This window comes from Podospora bellae-mahoneyi, chromosome 4, assembly GCF_035222275.1.
Source record: "Podospora bellae-mahoneyi strain CBS 112042 chromosome 4, whole genome shotgun sequence".
NCBI lineage: Eukaryota > Fungi > Ascomycota > Sordariomycetes > Sordariales > Podosporaceae > Podospora > Podospora bellae-mahoneyi.
In genome coordinates, this window is record NC_085883.1 from 3,784,828 (window position 1) to 3,800,334 (window position 15,507).

A 15,507-nucleotide genomic window follows, 5' to 3' on the forward strand; every position below is an offset into this window, starting at 1 on the left:
GGAATACAAAACAACAGGTCCCGGTTTTGCCAGGGTCTTCAAGACACCAAGCAAGTCCCAGAAATTGTCGTAGAGAAACACCACCGACATGGGGCGCCCCGAAGACCTCCCAGAGGTTGTCCCCAAACCGCCGACACCCTTGCCCGAGGTCATTGCTGATTCCGGGCCTCAGGTCATCTCTAATTACTATGTCGGTGATCCCCAACGTGTTTATGCACAGTACAAATACCCCGCCGATTATGACGATGCCCCCAAACTGCCATTCGAGCCCCCAACCCCCACAGCAGACGTCTACAGGCAAAATCAAGATCGGCAGCCATTATGGCCGCAAAGTGCAAGTGGAATGCCCTTGAGCGCCCTCAGCCCCAACAGCTCAATGCCCTGGGAGCCCGTATCGCCGGTTGGAAAGGAAGAGTTGTATGTTGGGCCTCATCTGAAGGATGAAAAGAAGAAGACATGCGGTCTCGGCAAACGGACATTCACCATGGTGCTGGTTGCCGTCCTTGTCCTAATCGGAGCGGCAGTGGGAGGTGGTGTGGTGGGCGTGATGAGAGCAAAGCATGACGAGAGTTCGCCGCCAAAGACTACAACACCGGCGACCAACAGGACGTCATCCGAGTGCGTGGCCTCCCCTTTTACTTTTTGTCTGTTGTCGTTTCCCCGGACTTTTGCTAACTCATCACAGCAGACCAGCAGCTTCGTCTCTCGATGATGAAACCCCAAACGTGGGATTCATGCTTCAAGCGTGGGAAGAGCCCCAATACACCGGTGACAAGACACGCGTGTACACTGAAGAAGGCTTTTACGATTTTCCATTCATGGCGTGGAGCTACGTCTGGTTTCCAAACAAGACAGACTGCTGCCTCACATTTTGTGCCAGCCCGACCAACCACACGCCAACCGGGTGGTGGTGCGACCATCGGCGGAGGCCAAAAACGGACAAGTCGTTTGGAAGGGTGAATATCTGGTGCGGCAGAGGAAGCAACACAAGCAACCAGAGAAAGTGCAATGAGACTCAGGCTGGAGGGGAATGGGACAAATCGTGATGGGAGCAGTGGACGGGCAGTGTTGAGCTGAACAGGAGAAGGTGATGATTGACGACGGCTAATGAACTACGGTACCTATGGCTTGGCGAAGGTGGATTGACTGATGAAAGGGAGGTCAAACAACTAATCCTAGTTACGGACCAGGGACTCGTAATGTAATGATATTATCACGCCCAAACAGTTTATAGCAATGGTGCCCGATTTGGGGTTCGAAGAAATGGAACTTTGGCAAAGAACCTTGCGCTAAATATCTCTATTCAGCGCCATCTGATGCTGACAAAAGAAACTATGATTATGCGGTGCATGCCCCCCTACTCCATAGAGGAAGACAATACAGCCTGTCCAAAGCACAACCTTACATATCCCCCACTATAAAATCAACCAAGTAAAACGCCACCCTATGCTGTCATAAGTCATCGATATGCAGTCATTCCCCATCATAGTTCATAAACGTGTCTCATCGCCTTCTGCCATTGTGGGCCGTATTACCATCAACGCTGAACTCCAACGACCCCCATAAACCCAGATTGATCCCATTCAAACAAAGAAAATCGTGCTGTTGTCTAAGCAAAGGAAAGCTCTCTCCCCTCGAGGAACAGGTATGCTCAAGCCACCTGTTGAGCATTGGCATTGGCACCCATGGAGCTAGTGTTGTTGTTCTGAGTCTCGATGCTCCTGATGCACAAGACCCTGGCCGCATAGTCCAGAAGCAGCCTCAAGTTCATGATGACGGAAAGGTGTTCGACGGTGATCTCCACCCGCCCCTTTTCTTGGACCTCGGCGTCGACAGAGGAAGGTTTCATGAGGACTTTGGCGGTGAGCTGGGAGATAACCTCCATGATCTGGAGGAAGTGGTCTGTGCTGGGGAAAGGGGAGCCATCGTCATCCTTGGGGGGTGCGGTGAAAGATGATTTGGCCGAGGACGATTGGACCGACAAGTGACTGAAGATATCGGGCTGAAGGAGCCAGTTGAGCATGGTGGCCAGGTCCGCCTCGTCAAGGGGGGTGGACTGATGGAGGGGGTGAAGAATGTTGAGGAGTGATTGGGGAGGGGTGGTGGGTTTGGCCGTTGAAGCTTCCGTTTGCTCTTGCATGATACAGGCTTGCTCGCTCGCTGGTTCTTCTTCAGTATCTGGCTCGACCTGCTCAGCTTTGACCTCTGCTTCCGTCTCGGCCTCCCGACTTGGCCCGTCCTTTGCTGTCTCACCCTGAGAGTCAACTTGGGGCGTTGTTACCGGTGATGACGAGGCCGAAGAAGTAGCCGAGGAAGAGATGGATGCTGGCTCGGAGGAGGATTCAGGCGGAGGTGTAGCCTCCCGTTGGAACACGGCTGGAATTTCGTCCTGCATATCGATTTCGACACATGGGAGCGAAAGGGCTTCAAATTGCTGTTCTTGCTGCATCGCCTCCTCTTCACACAGAGACATCTTGACTAAGAGTTCGTAGAGATCCGTCATTTCCAAATCTTCACCGTCTGAAAGGGGGAATGAGACGCTGAGGGGGAGATCGCCATTTTCTGATAGATAATGCTAAGTACACTGTTGTTCTGAACCGCAGTGGAGACAGAGGCAAAAGGAAGCAATGAACAAGAAAAGAAAAGCTCACTCTGACGGTAACAAGACTTGTCCCCCCTGACCAGGCGGGCAAGGGAAAGACCCCGTGGCAAGGAGAGGATGAAGCTGTGTTTCTTTACGGAGTGGTGGCCGGCTCGCTTGTTGGCAAGATCGAATTTTCTGGACCGGACCGAGAGAATGCCACGCTGGCGGCCGCCGCGGGCCACAAGGCGGCCGTCATTACCACGATGCCATGATCCCATGGCAAATTCCTGGCCCTGGCGGCGACAGTTTGGACAAGCCGGAAGTGTTCTGCCACATCCTCTTTGCCGGGCTGGGAGCGACGGTGAGACGGTGAACATGGCCATGGCCGATGAGGTTGAGGGGTTTTCACTTACAACGACAAGTGCAGGTTGACGGACCCGAATTCCTCTTCCCCCTGACGCCGGCTCGACTGCTGTAGTATGGTGGATTCATGGCTCTATCAAATTGATGGTGTTGGAGATGGAGATATGGGGACGATGGGGCAAACATGGTGAATATTGACTACTGCTGAATGGATATATTTCGTGGGCAGGGAGGAGTCCATGGTATTTTTATCATGGAAGCGGTGACGATCAAAGGGAAAAAAACCCTCAAACGTTGGCTACCGAGAACTAACGCATGAGGTGGCCTGTTGATTCCCAAAGCATCGCGGCAGCCCCTCAGTGGTCGATGATGCACATCAAGTCCCAACACGACTGGTGCTGATTGGTCCAGCACAGAATTCCAGCGCAGTCCAAGGCGCCAACTGCCAGGGGTTTCTGCTGACCGTTGTCACCACTTGCACAAATGGACAGCGCCCTGACTCTGAGGCTGCCCAGATGGGCGATGTGGGATCCAATGTGTTGCATCAGGTCGAAATTGTCCAGTTCGTCTGGGGAAGACAGGGCAGTGACTGGCCCAGTGACATGAGACACGGGCAAACAATGCGACGAGCCCAACGCAAAATGACGGCACCCGGATTGTTACATTTTGGGCTAAAATTGGTGATGGCTTCAGGAATCAGAGCTGCTGACGGCTGGCCCGTTGAGAAACGTAGAATCTGGGGAACTGACAGACAGACAACTGGAATGCCCGTGGCCAATCAGCATGCAGGAAACACGACCCACTTAATTTGGCATCTGGGCGCCAGAGCATCATGATCACTGGTGGCGCAACAACTGCACCAACGGCAGCACCGCGACAATTGCATCCATCACCACGACAATGCAGCCGCAGCCAGCGCTCAAGTCGACCTACAAGGCGCCTCCTCTTCTGCCAGGCTGGACTGAGCACAAAGCCCCGACGGGGCACACGTACTATTACAATGCCGAAACCAAAGAGTCCACCTACAAGCGGCCTGTCACGGCAGCAGCCCCTCCAACCGCGCCGTCCGCTAACCCGGCATCGAGCTTTTGGCAACACCAAGCCGTACCCCAGATAAACCTCTCCGATCCCAATGTCGCCAATGCCTTCATGTCACAGTATGGCCAGCCACAGCACCAGCCAGGGCAACAGCGTGGTGGGCGTGGGCCGGGAGGCCGAGGTGGTTCCCACGCGCGACCAAAACCACAGCCCATCGACAAGCCGCGATCAAAGGTGGCTATCCCCGGCCATGAACCATGGATCCTCGTGTGCACCAAATACGGCCGCCGATTTGCCTACAACTCGGCCAAGAATGCCAGTTACTGGCGAATTCCCGAGAAGCTCATGCCCGCCATTCTTGAGCTCGACAAGGCGCGCATTCGCCAAAAGGCAGAGGGCAAAGCTTTGGATACGCTTCAAGACTCTGAAGGCCCGCCGGAAAAAACAGACTGCCCTGAAGAACAAGAGAAGGACTACGACAGTTCTGAATACGAAGAAGTCGAAGTGACCGACGACGAGGATGGCGGCGATGGCCACGCCACGAAGCGCCAACGAACCGAGGATCCCGACCAAAGCGAAAACAACGGGCCGGTCGAGTTTACCGAGGAAGACATCGCTGCGCAGTTGGCCGCCATGGGTGCTGACTATGGAGAAGACTACGAGATGGGCGAAGACTACGACGATTATGACCGTGGCGAGGCGGCCCCCCAGCTATCCGACGACGACGCCCGCGAGCTTTTCAAAGACATGCTGTCCGACTTCAACATAAACCCCTACAGCCCTTGGGATACCTTGATAGAGCAGGGCAGGATCGTAGACGACCCCCGGTACACAGTCTTGCCCACTACAAAAGCCCGCAAGGAGGTCTGGGAGGAGTGGTCCAGAGTCACGATTCAGGAGCTCAAGGAGCTGCGACAAAAGCAAGAGAAAAAGGACCCCCGTATCGCCTACTTCGCCCTGCTGCAGGACAAGGCCACGCCAAAGCTCTACTGGGCCGAGTTCAAACGAAAATATAAGCGGGAGGACGCCATGAAGGATATCAAAGTGGCTGACAAGGACAGGGAAAAGTGGTACCGGGAGTACATTTCTCGGCTCAAACTTCCCCAGTCCACGCTGAAATCCGACCTCAGGAAACTGCTCGAATCGGTTCCCCTGTCGCAGCTCAACAACCGGTCTTCCGCCTCCTCCTTACCAACCGCTGTCTTGACGGATCTTCGGTACTGGTCCCTCGATACAAAGTCCAGAGATGAATTTGTGGAGGGTTACATTGCTGGGCTGGGGCCTCCCCCTGACTCGGGCGCAGAGCAAGGGGCGGGAGAGGACGAGGCGACGAAAAAGGCCAAGGAAGAAAGACGCAAGCGGGAAAGGGCGCTTCAGGACAGGGAGCGGGCGGTGCAGGAAGAAAAGCACAGGCAGGAAAAGAAGCTCCAGTTTGAGCGTGCCAGGCTGAGGGAAGAAGAACGGGAGCTTGAAAGGGCCATGCAGGTGGGCAAAAGGGGGCTACAGAGCCAGCTTACGCCACAAGAGGGGGAGCGGTTCATTTGAATGTCGAAGGAGATAATAATAATAGCAATCAACTACCATCAGCCATACCGTTGAAACGCCATTTTTGTGCATGCATGCTTCTACCATATCCTCCGAGCGACCATCTCATACCTCACGACGCCGCTGAAATCCTTTTCCTTTTCCCTCTCTTCCTTGTCCCGATTTCTCTTGTCTCGCTCCTGCACTTTGCGCAGCCCTTCTGGGTCGTCAGCAAAGATCCACCTCCTCCTGTCATCCCCGACTTCCACGTTTCCATAGCCGCCAACCCGTCTGCCCTTGGCGTCAAAGCTCTCACGTTCTTGTTTGCCAATGGCGATGGCATGCTCCTTCATCTTCATCTTGGCGTACCGGTCTCTCGAGTACCGCAGCAGCACCATGCCCAGCAGCATCTTGATAATCAACAGCAACAAAAAGACGAGCAGGAAAACAACAACCATGGTCAAGCCGGCGATGATGTCATCCGAGGTGAACTGCCACCTCATCCAAAGCTTGGTGCCCATTCCCGCCTGCGCCGCAGCGGCTACCTGTTCCGATGTGGCATTGTCTGGGGAGGAAACGAGATCGGGGTAGGGCGAACCGTAAACCGCCCGGCCGAGGGCGTTGCGGATGAGATTGTCCAGCCTGTCCAGGGCAGCCACCATGGCTGGGGATGGGGCGGCCGAGTCCACCGACAAGGCGGTCTGTGTTGATGGCGGCAAAGGCGTCGGCAGGTGCGTGGCTAGGAACATGTTGTAGATCTGCACAGATGCCCTAATAAAGAGGCAGGATAAGGGCATAACAGGAAGGCCAAGGCGGCGAGTTAGTGAGGGGGTTACGAAGGCCTGGGGGTGACAGGTTAGCGACGGAATAATGACAGGGACTTTGAGAAAGGGTGAAGGCTGTGCCTACATTAGTGTAGTAATCCTTGCAGAGAATATCAAGAATCCGGCTGTAAAACGTCGGTTTGATGTTGTTGAATTTGTTCACGAAAGCGTGCTTGACCCAGTCCACAACCATTTCACTGCCAATCACGACAAAAAAGGGAGACAAAACCTCACCAGACCAGAGCCACGATGGCATGATGGTGAAGCTAGCCGGGAGTATCGATGAGGTGTGAAGCGGAAAGCTGCTCGGGCCGCCATCGTCGCCGCCCGCGCCCGGAACCCAGAATCCTCCCACTTCCACAATGTTGCGCATGGCGATAATGACGAGCATGATCCAGAGCTGAAAACGCTCCACAATGTCGGCGCAGGCTAGCTGAAACGTGTTCTCCTTTTCGAAGCGTTTAAAGACGGAGCTCTTGATCTCCACGAACTGATTCGACAAGAGCAGCGTCATCAGCGCATTCGAGTACGAGTTGACAGCAACATTGAGCGCAATGACCTGGTAGAACAGGATTACAGAGTGTAAAATGTTGTACACAAGGGCACCTAGAAACATGCCCAGCGGAAGCATAACCTTGGAGCGGCCAGAGCTATTCCTAGACAGCGTCTCGGCACTAAACAAGCACTCCAAAACGTCCTGACCAAGAGCTGACATGAGCCGGTCTCCTACTTCGAGCAGGTTGTAGATGGCGTATAGTTTAATGGCGGACTGTGCACGGATGAAATGGTACATCCGGCTGGCGTCTAGGTTCATCAGGGCAACGGAGCTGCAAATAATGATGGCACCTTGCAAAAGATCGGCCTTGTTGTACGACGTCAGATTCGATGGGCTTGACTTGGTTCGTCGATGTCGAAAGGTCCTCGACGGCCGGTTGGTTGGTCGCTTAGACAACGGAACCGAACCGCCGCTGTGTGTCCGAGAGGTCTCACGGCGACGAGAGGTTGGCTCGCCGGCAGCAGCAGAGACCCCAGAGGACTGGTCTCCGACGCCATCCCCTACATCGCGTGCCCTGCTACGGCTCCTAGACTCATCCATTTGGCCCAAATCATGGTGGTTGGCCTTGGACGTAGACCTGCCACGCCGTCCTCTCTCCCACATGCGTCCAAGCCCGTACCAGACAAAACCGACCAGCCACCTTGCTTCTTTTTGTAGGACATGGCACCACCACTGAACCAAGATAGAAAGCGAAAGACAAAATCGCATTGGCAGAATTGTAAATGTCCAAAGCCAAGCATCCAAGCAAGCCAGCGCCCCAAAGATGATGGTTCTTTCCAGAAACCATGGGAGCATCATGACGTTTTTGAGACGCTCAAACTTGACCGCACTAGATTCGTAGGGTATATCGGTGGTGTAGGAGTGGTGAATGTACAACGGACTGGGCCGCTGTCCTGCCAATTCCAGCTGAAGAAGCGTAGGGACCGACATTGGCGGCAGCGGTACCGATGGCGGTACAGGTGAAGGAGGGATGTCTTCCGCGGCCTCACCCCTCCTAGGTGCCGGCTGTTTAGACGTTTCCGAAGCGTGATTTCCCTTGCCTTCGAGATCAAGAGGGGCTGGCCGAGGAGGCGGTTGAAAAGAATTGCGCCGATTCGAGGAGGGCGACTGCGCAGGAGGTTGACTCGTCGACTTTCGTCTGCTCATTGGCGGCGTAGACAACGTCCTTCCACCCAGATTCGGGCGTGCCTGAAAGGTTGGTCGTGCGTTTCCCGCATCCTGTCGAGTATCCAAGCCGTCCACCCGTGGAAACTCGTGACGATCGGCCACAGCGGTCCGGCTGATGGTCTCGGCGATGCCCGCGCTCAACGGTTGATCTGCTAGCCTGCGCTCTGGCACGGCAGCCACTGGGAGGGATTCGGGGGCTGCAGTCAGCTCTTGCATTTTGGAGGCTGACAGTCTCCTCACGCCGCCGCCCGGGTTGCTTGTTTTTGTGTTTGACCGACTTCGTGTCGTGGAGACGGCGACGGTCGTCTGATTTAGAATTTCGGGCTTTGCATCGTGGTTGTTCCCTTCAGAGGAGGATAGCTCCGCTGAGGGCTCGACATCGCTTTGGCTTTCCTCCGAGGGTTCTGGTGTCGGGACACCTCTCGTTGGGCTTGTAGTCGCGCGCTCGTAAACACGTTGTTCTTCGGTTGTCGGGTCTGGACGTGGATCGCTTGGTGTTAGTATTGGTGATGGGAGATGGCTGATAGATTGAGACAGCTTGCGGTGGGCAAGCTCGACAACGCTGGGGCCGTTGGTCGTAGAAGGGGTGAAGGAGTCCTCGTCAGGCCCCTCGCCGACTATGGTCGCCATGATTAGTCGGTGGTTCACACCATCTCAGCGCGTTCTCTTGACATATGAAGGAAGACTAGGTACTCCGTATGGCGGTTTGCGCTCTGCACCAAAGGATGGGTGAAGTGTTGTCTTGCTGGCCAGGTGGTTGCACAGCGACAATGCACAATCCCGGCTTGGCAGCCACATACCCCAGATGACGTTTGATCCATCTATCTAGGCTTGGCATACTGAAGTGGCAGGAGACCCTAACCCTAGCCAACACCGCAATCTCCGCCGTGGGCAACCTGGCTTGCTTGGTCAGCACCGAGCGGCTCTTCCCGTATCACGGACTTTCGTCACAACTCACAACAATTTGGCCTCAAGCTGACATGCTAAGCCCATTGAACTCGATTCGATTTCGGAGAGATATGCGGACTGATTGGAAGCCGCGCGCAACTGGCTTTGTCGGACTCGTGCACAAGCCTACTATCAGCTCCTGGAAGGATTTTTGACCGCCGGGACTCGGTCTTGATGTTGTTAATCATAGCCAACAGCTTTCGAGACTGTAGTATCACTGCTGACTTGCATTGACTGCCTTACGCCAAGACAAGATTGCTATCCGTATTAGGTGGTAACCCACGCGGCTGGGTGTCCAACAACCAACAACATGCGGAAATACTGTAAGCCGAGTGGTTGGTGGTTGCGGCCGCGACGTTGTGTATTTGCGAAGGCACCGAAAGTGGCTCCTTTAAGACACAACAGGCCCATCGGTTGGAGGTAACACCATTGGCCTCCTCTGTTAACAGGGAACCGACCGTATGGGATACAATGTCGTTAGCCCAGTACCCTGCTCTGGTAAAGCAGTGGTACGATAGGCCGTGCTAGTCACTTTCTAGCTCAGGTAGCCACCATGTAGTACCTGCCTGGTACCTACTTGATGGATCCCATGGACAAAGTGAACGATGGCAGGGGGTTCCTCTAAGACCGAGCTGCCCACGCGGACATAATGTAGTTCCGGGCAGCACACCGCAAGATCTTTTGCATCGTTGATTTATAATACCAAAGCCATTTGGCACTGGAAAAGCCTATAAGAAGGAGGGCATCTGCGACCCTTCACCGATCTAGTGAAGCCAGATCTATCATCGCAACTACCTCAGACACACAGGCTCATCCCTCAACAAACCAAAGACACAACCTCAGCCTTCACACATTCACCATGCCTGAAACCAACGGCACACAACTTACCGAGGAGGAGATCAAGAGCTTTGGCTCGCTGGCCAAGTCGCTCGAAGGGCGCCGAGCTGCTGGTCCCAAGGTGACAACTGCTTATCCGTCCGGCCCTCCTCAAGGCATGCAAGCCTACCTCGGACCTTCCATGTTCCAGCCACACAGAGCCCGTCAAGCCATACGAGATGCCCACGAGAAGAAGATCCCACCTCTTATCGGCTTCTACGCAGGCCTATCTTCGATTCCGCTCATGCGTTACATGGCTCCCTTTGGGTTTGATGTAGTGTGGATTGACTGGGAGCACACTTCCTGCAACGTCGAGACCATGACGTCTCTTGTCCACGACGCCATCTTCATGAGCCAGGGCAAAACCATCCCATTCGTTCGGGTTCCCGGCCACGACCACGCTGCCATTGGCTTTGCCCTCGATGCCGGCGCCAGCATTGTCATCCCTCAGTTGGAGACGGTCGAAGAGGCAAAGCATGTCATGAGCAGCTCCAAGTTCGGAACCAAGAACAGGGGCACAAGATCAGCGCCACCCTTTCGATTGATTCCTACCCTCACCGATCAGGGCTACGACGGTGCGAGAGATGTTTGGCAGAATTTGTAAGCCTTCTTTTCCCTCCCTGCTTCTTTTCGAAACCCACGAGGTATGGAAGGCAGACGAGAGACTGACTTGAACGGCTGTAGGAACGACCAAGCGGCGGTCATGGTTCAAATTGAATCCCTTGCCGGCATCAACAACCTTGACGCCATCCTCACCGAGTGCCCCGATATTGATGTCGTGTGGCTCGGAGCGCTCGACTGCCGCATCAGTATGAATCTGCCTGCAAACTTTGGAATGGGCAGTGAGCCCGAATGGTTGGAGGCCAAGGAGAAATTCTACGCAACATTGAAGAAGCACAACAAGCCCCTCGCGGGCTTCTGCCTTGCACCTGGCGATGCCCTGACCGAAGCAGCTCAGGAGCATAGCATGATTCTTCACTGCGCAGATGTCACGAAGCTTCTTGAACTTCCACAGGAGTTGGCGAACGCCAGGGAGGCTGTAAAGGGGGTTGTAAAGCAGTAGGGTGTTTGTTACTCGTCTTACTCTACACAGACCAACATGTCTCATTTTATATGTATGACCTACCTGCCCTACGATAGATTCCAATTGTCAACCATGTGGCCAAGACTTACACCTGCACCAGCCACATCCTCTTGGTTTAATTTCATGCAAGTAGCCGCAAGTGTCCCGGACGTCCGACGATCTAGTCGCGCTCCTTGTCCGCACTCGGATTCCATTCCATCTTCTTTCCTTTCTCGCTGCATTATATCACCAAGACTTTTGGGTTAAGATAGTTTTACCCGAAATCATACCGGTAGACTTGTTTATTTACTAACAATAATCATGTGGTCCATTCTTCATCTGGCTGTTATATCAGCTGCTTTCCGGTGCATCAGTGCATCTACTGACACGGCCACCAAACCAGCCCATCCTCCTCTTAACATCACGGCATTGTCATCCCGTGACGGGTATTCGGTCCTGGAATGCTGGCAACTGGCCTCACTTCCAGTCGACGCAATGCAGGCGGCCAATTACGTTGTTGGGGGGCAAACGACAAAGGCAGTTTGGTCACGCATTGAACCTCGTACTCACATTGGTGAGGCATGGGCACCACACGCACAGTTTGTTGTCCCCATGAGTCTTCTCTGGCGTCTCATTTTGAGCAATCCGCTGAAGAATTATTATTCATGCAGACTCTCCATAATACTGAACGGACTTATCAGAATCACCTCGCCGGCTCCGAGACCGACTGATGGAAATGGAAAAGGTCCGCTGAACGATTCCGTCATGATGTCAATTGGCCACGGCGAAGGCGACATGGGAGTAGTGGGAGAAGACCAGGAATACAAAATACCAGAGACCAAAACCGCCTACATCCTCCCAGGAACTCTGAGGTCGTCTATGCTCATCGCAGCAGATTTGAAGAGCATCAGTACCCTAGCGGGCCATTATACAGAATTCCCGAGCGATGAGCCTACTCTGCTAGTGCAGATCCCCTTTGATGGGGATGTAGTACCCGAGCACATCATCTTGTATGAGGGCGGTTGTCACTAGATGGAATAAATTTTGTAGAATAGGTTCACGTTGTGCCACAAGCGCTATTCATACAGTTTATTTGCTGCCCGGTAATGCCCAGAACGATCCGCGGGTCGTCACTCTCATTTACTGTCAAAGTTAGCCTCTTTGACATACTGTGGACTGGGGCATGGGAGCTTACCTTTATCTCTTTCTCTTTAGCGCCCATCTCACTCAAATCAGCCTGTTCCTTCCGCGCTGGGTCTGCTTTCTCCAAGGCAGGCTGGGATGCTTCAGGAGCCGCAAGAGACCCCGGATTGTTGTCGGTTGCGGGCTTGTGGTCAGGATATGGCCCGCGGGTGTGAGGATCATATGTCTCGGTGGTTGCCTGTTCACGTCGAGAAGGATCGACGACGTCTTTAAGGGACTCGATGATTTCGGACATTTTGGCTTCTGTGGTGTGTTGATGTTGAGTTCTGGGTATCGAGAAATGGCGATGACCATAAGGTGGTTAGGCAAATTGAACTGTTTTGAAGGCGACCTGATTGCTGGCTTGTTACACAAAGGCTGGGGACGATGGGTGCAATGATGTCATTGCTGGTCCCAGAGCATCGGAGTGGGGCAAACAACTGGGAGATCTATTGGTGCCTGCCAAGACTCTCTCTTCTAAAATACAATGATGTCACCAAGCTACAGATATCTGTAACTATCAGGTATTGCTCTAAGCTGTGGTGCTCGAGTGATACCTCTGACTCTGACCTCCAGGTCCGTAGACCACTAGGCCGGATCCCGTTCTCTCAGACTCCTGGCACGCCACCTTGGAATGGCAGTGAGCACAGAAGAAGTCAACATAGTCCCAGCAGTACGCATGACTGCAGAAGCAGAAAGGAGCTGACAATATGCAGCATAGGTTCCTCCATAGCCTGTGAACCGCCATTCCAAGCTCAGTTAGCTCTGCCATAGACCACGCTGTCAATGTGGTGGTGATTGATACTCACTCGGTGCCTTTACGGACTTCCTCCCGTTCAACCGTGGTGACCCGGCGGCAGAATGGACATTTAACCTTTGGGGGGCTTCAGGGATCAAATTGCACATTTCCCAACATCTGGAGAGGGGTGGCCAACGGCTCAGCATTTAGTGCTGTTTGACCCATGATGGTAGTGTTGCTCGAGTTGAATGTAGATCGATGAATGTCTGCTCCAACAAATTGAGGGGAGTACAAAGTGATTGAGCATAGGACTTAGGCATCTATACCAACACTCCTGGTTTTGCCTTAGCTGAAACAGGAACAAGCCATTCACAGCGGCATTACGGCGGCGCCACGAAAGCCACTGTCCGCAACGTGGGCTAGTTCTGCGTACAGTATGCTTGGACCATTGTCACTCAACCTTCCCACGGTTACTAATTGAAACTAAAAGTCAAGGTAGGTATGAATCCGTTGAAGCGACAAACGCGCCGGTCCGCCGGGACAACTCTGTCTTGCATTCGGCATTATAAACCCAGAGGCCGGAAGTTAGGAAGGTTTACCTATCAGCTCTCACTTATATTTTGCTTAATCTTATACACCATCTGACGCCACCGCCCAAGTCACATGGCGTTTTCCTTTTTGTGGCTTGCTGCTGCCACAAAACCCGACAATTACCCCGCTCTGGCTGGCTTTTGATCTCGCTTTCTCCCGGCGATAATCAGCGTTTTGTCAAGGAGACTGTCTCTCTTGCACCATGGAGCCTAGTAACCTCGAACCTCCATCATATACCTCTGCAGTCACCAATAATTCTTGCCAGCTTCAGGTCGGTGCTGGCGGATTGCCGCCACCTCCTTATGCTGCAACGTTGCCAACCCCTTTCTCTCCGACAGCAGAACGAGAGGATATCATCCAAACGATACCTCTTCACCTTTTACACGAATATGACCACGGCCCATATATCCGGTGGATCGACTGCCCATTCTGCTTAAAAGGCACTCCTGTAAGAAGGGCCGTAACCAGGGGTTTTCAGTAAGTCAAAAACAGTCAACTCTATGGCGTCTGGACCAATTCAACGTGCTAAACTGGTCCCCGCGCGCTCCACGCAGCAACGGTGTATTGAAGATGTGGCTCGGCTGGTCCATCATCACAGGAGGCATCGGAATGTTTTACCGACCAACTCATAACGACACGGTCGATTACTTTTGCGGTGACTGCCAAAACAAGGTGGCAACGAGCCATCCAGACAAGGGCCCGATGGAGACGTTTGGACCAGGGGGTCATAGTCGAACATTTGATAGGTAGAAAAGGTAGACTCTAATTCAGCGAGTGTTTTTAATCCAAAATTCACTGAATTACCTGCAATTTAGCATGATACATTTGGGTAGGCTTTGACAGCTGCACAAGAATAGGAGGCATGGGAATGTTGGAGTGTCATCCTCCATTCCGGAGCCCGAGCCGAACCGGCTCCACATCCAGCCTGTTGGGTTGGATGATTTGGCAAGTCTTGGAAGTGTCTATCTACATATTTACCTAGGAGGAGGCTTGTAGCTGCAGTAGCGTAAATTCTCATGGCAAGATTCACCAAACCTGATGCCACCTTGGAAGATTTTGCCTCGCCGATTTTCGCTTCGGCAGAGCCAAGTTCGACTAAATCCAGCCATCAATTCTATATGGTGCCCTACTTCTGGGCATTCAGGCTTGGCTTTTACCAGCTTTATGGGTTGCTCTCGGCAAACAGGCAGTGTGCCAGTAGCTAACCATCCAAATCCGAACTAGCCAAAGAATAGCAGCTCGTACACCAACTGCGCCTCTTTATTGATATTTCACCTGGCAGGCAAGGCAGACAACCCGTGCTTGGTGTGGAGCATATGCGAGGTTCTTATGTCCTTTTAGTTTATGCTCGGAAAACAAATGTCGAGTCACTGCCAAGCTTGTGTTCATGTGCGCGAGAGCGCGTGGTTTAAAGGAACCGCGCTCGCCTGCTGTCACATTCCTGAAGAAAGGCCTCCCTACAAACACCTCTCGTCGCACCCCAGCTAGAGAATCAACACTATCCCTGCACCATGTCGCAAAAAGTTGAGCAATCACCTACAGAGCTCCCTCTGGCCAATCTCCCTAGTCCAGCCGTCGATGGTGTATCGCCACCCGAGTACAGTGCTGGTCCTGGTAGTTCAGGGGCCCTACAAACGCCGACCCCTGCCGTCACCGCCCAACCAAAGGCGACAGCACCACCTACAGCCACGCCTGGTCAGATCATTATAACACCTCTCAATCAGATTGGTGAGCGGACGCAATGGATCCAGTGTCCATTTTGTTTGCAGACGTCCAAGATACAAGTCCGAAAGGAAGGCTCGACCATGCAGGTGTATGTTTCCTCTCCTCATCGCGGTTCCTCGGACAACTATCCACCATGTTTTGCTGACACTATATATCTGCTAACAGGGTTGCGGGAGTTCTCTGCTGTTTGCTCTGCGTCTGCCTTGCCTGCGTCCCATGCCTCGCCCATTGGTTTGAAGACACCGAGTACCGTTGCGCTACTTGTCATAAGATCGTGGCAACTGAAAACTATGATGGGATATACAAGACACATGGACCTGGCGGGTC

The 15,507-nt window shown here is 53.4% G+C and overlaps 9 protein-coding genes across 9 annotated transcripts; 5 read left to right on the forward strand and 4 right to left on the reverse strand.

The window, feature by feature from the left end:
* Window positions 1-88: 88 nt before the first annotated feature.
* QC761_404420 (uncharacterized protein) lies at window positions 89-1,280 on the forward strand (the record flags this gene model as incomplete). The annotated part of the gene is made up of 3 exons (XM_062878727.1): window positions 89-115; window positions 173-618; window positions 689-1,280. The coding sequence occupies 3 exons, from the start codon at window positions 89-91 to the stop codon at window positions 1,044-1,046; spliced, it is 831 nt and encodes a 276-aa protein (XP_062732841.1). The 3' UTR covers window positions 1,047-1,280.
* On the reverse strand, window positions 1,242-3,659 carry QC761_404415 (uncharacterized protein). Its single transcript, XM_062878726.1, has 3 exons — window positions 2,998-3,659; window positions 2,652-2,933; window positions 1,242-2,562 (listed from the first exon to the last, which is right to left on the reverse strand). The coding sequence occupies exons 1-3, from the start codon at window positions 3,131-3,133 to the stop codon at window positions 1,652-1,654; spliced, it is 1,329 nt and encodes a 442-aa protein (XP_062732842.1). The 5' UTR covers window positions 3,134-3,659; the 3' UTR covers window positions 1,242-1,651.
* A 188-nt stretch (window positions 3,660-3,847) lies between these two features.
* Window positions 3,848-5,530, forward strand: QC761_404410 (uncharacterized protein; the record flags this gene model as incomplete). Its single annotated transcript, XM_062878725.1, has 1 exon — window positions 3,848-5,530. One exon carries the CDS (start codon window positions 3,848-3,850, stop codon window positions 5,528-5,530), a length of 1,683 nt encoding a protein of 560 aa, XP_062732843.1.
* A 50-nt stretch (window positions 5,531-5,580) lies between these two features.
* Window positions 5,581-9,025, reverse strand: QC761_404400 (uncharacterized protein). The gene is made up of 2 exons (XM_062878724.1): window positions 6,419-9,025; window positions 5,581-6,351 (listed from the first exon to the last, which is right to left on the reverse strand). Exons 1-2 carry the CDS (start codon window positions 8,684-8,686, stop codon window positions 5,611-5,613), a joined length of 3,009 nt encoding a protein of 1,002 aa, XP_062732844.1. The 5' UTR covers window positions 8,687-9,025; the 3' UTR covers window positions 5,581-5,610.
* Window positions 9,026-9,416: 391 nt separating this feature from the next.
* Window positions 9,417-10,943, forward strand: QC761_404390 (uncharacterized protein; the record flags this gene model as incomplete). The annotated part of the gene is made up of 2 exons (XM_062878723.1): window positions 9,417-10,480; window positions 10,565-10,943. Exons 1-2 carry the CDS (start codon window positions 9,864-9,866, stop codon window positions 10,941-10,943), a joined length of 996 nt encoding a protein of 331 aa, XP_062732845.1. The 5' UTR covers window positions 9,417-9,863.
* Window positions 10,944-11,264: 321 nt separating this feature from the next.
* QC761_404380 (uncharacterized protein) lies at window positions 11,265-11,995 on the forward strand (the record flags this gene model as incomplete). Its single annotated transcript, XM_062878722.1, has 2 exons — window positions 11,265-11,542; window positions 11,615-11,995. 2 exons carry the CDS (start codon window positions 11,265-11,267, stop codon window positions 11,973-11,975), a joined length of 639 nt encoding a protein of 212 aa, XP_062732846.1. The 3' UTR covers window positions 11,976-11,995.
* On the reverse strand, window positions 11,618-12,381 carry QC761_404370 (uncharacterized protein; the record flags this gene model as incomplete). The annotated part of the gene is made up of 2 exons (XM_062878721.1): window positions 11,618-12,086; window positions 12,139-12,381. The coding sequence occupies 2 exons, from the start codon at window positions 12,379-12,381 to the stop codon at window positions 12,084-12,086; spliced, it is 246 nt and encodes an 81-aa protein (XP_062732847.1). The 3' UTR covers window positions 11,618-12,083.
* Window positions 12,382-12,713: 332 nt separating this feature from the next.
* Window positions 12,714-13,305, reverse strand: QC761_404360 (uncharacterized protein; the record flags this gene model as incomplete). The annotated part of the gene is made up of 2 exons (XM_062878720.1): window positions 12,935-13,305; window positions 12,714-12,859 (listed from the first exon to the last, which is right to left on the reverse strand). The coding sequence occupies exons 1-2, from the start codon at window positions 13,068-13,070 to the stop codon at window positions 12,714-12,716; spliced, it is 282 nt and encodes a 93-aa protein (XP_062732848.1). The 5' UTR covers window positions 13,071-13,305.
* Window positions 13,306-13,448: 143 nt separating this feature from the next.
* QC761_404350 (uncharacterized protein) lies at window positions 13,449-14,270 on the forward strand. The gene is made up of 2 exons (XM_062878719.1): window positions 13,449-13,932; window positions 14,010-14,270. The coding sequence occupies exons 1-2, from the start codon at window positions 13,658-13,660 to the stop codon at window positions 14,203-14,205; spliced, it is 471 nt and encodes a 156-aa protein (XP_062732849.1). The 5' UTR covers window positions 13,449-13,657; the 3' UTR covers window positions 14,206-14,270.
* The last annotated feature ends 1,237 nt before the right edge of the window (window positions 14,271-15,507 follow it).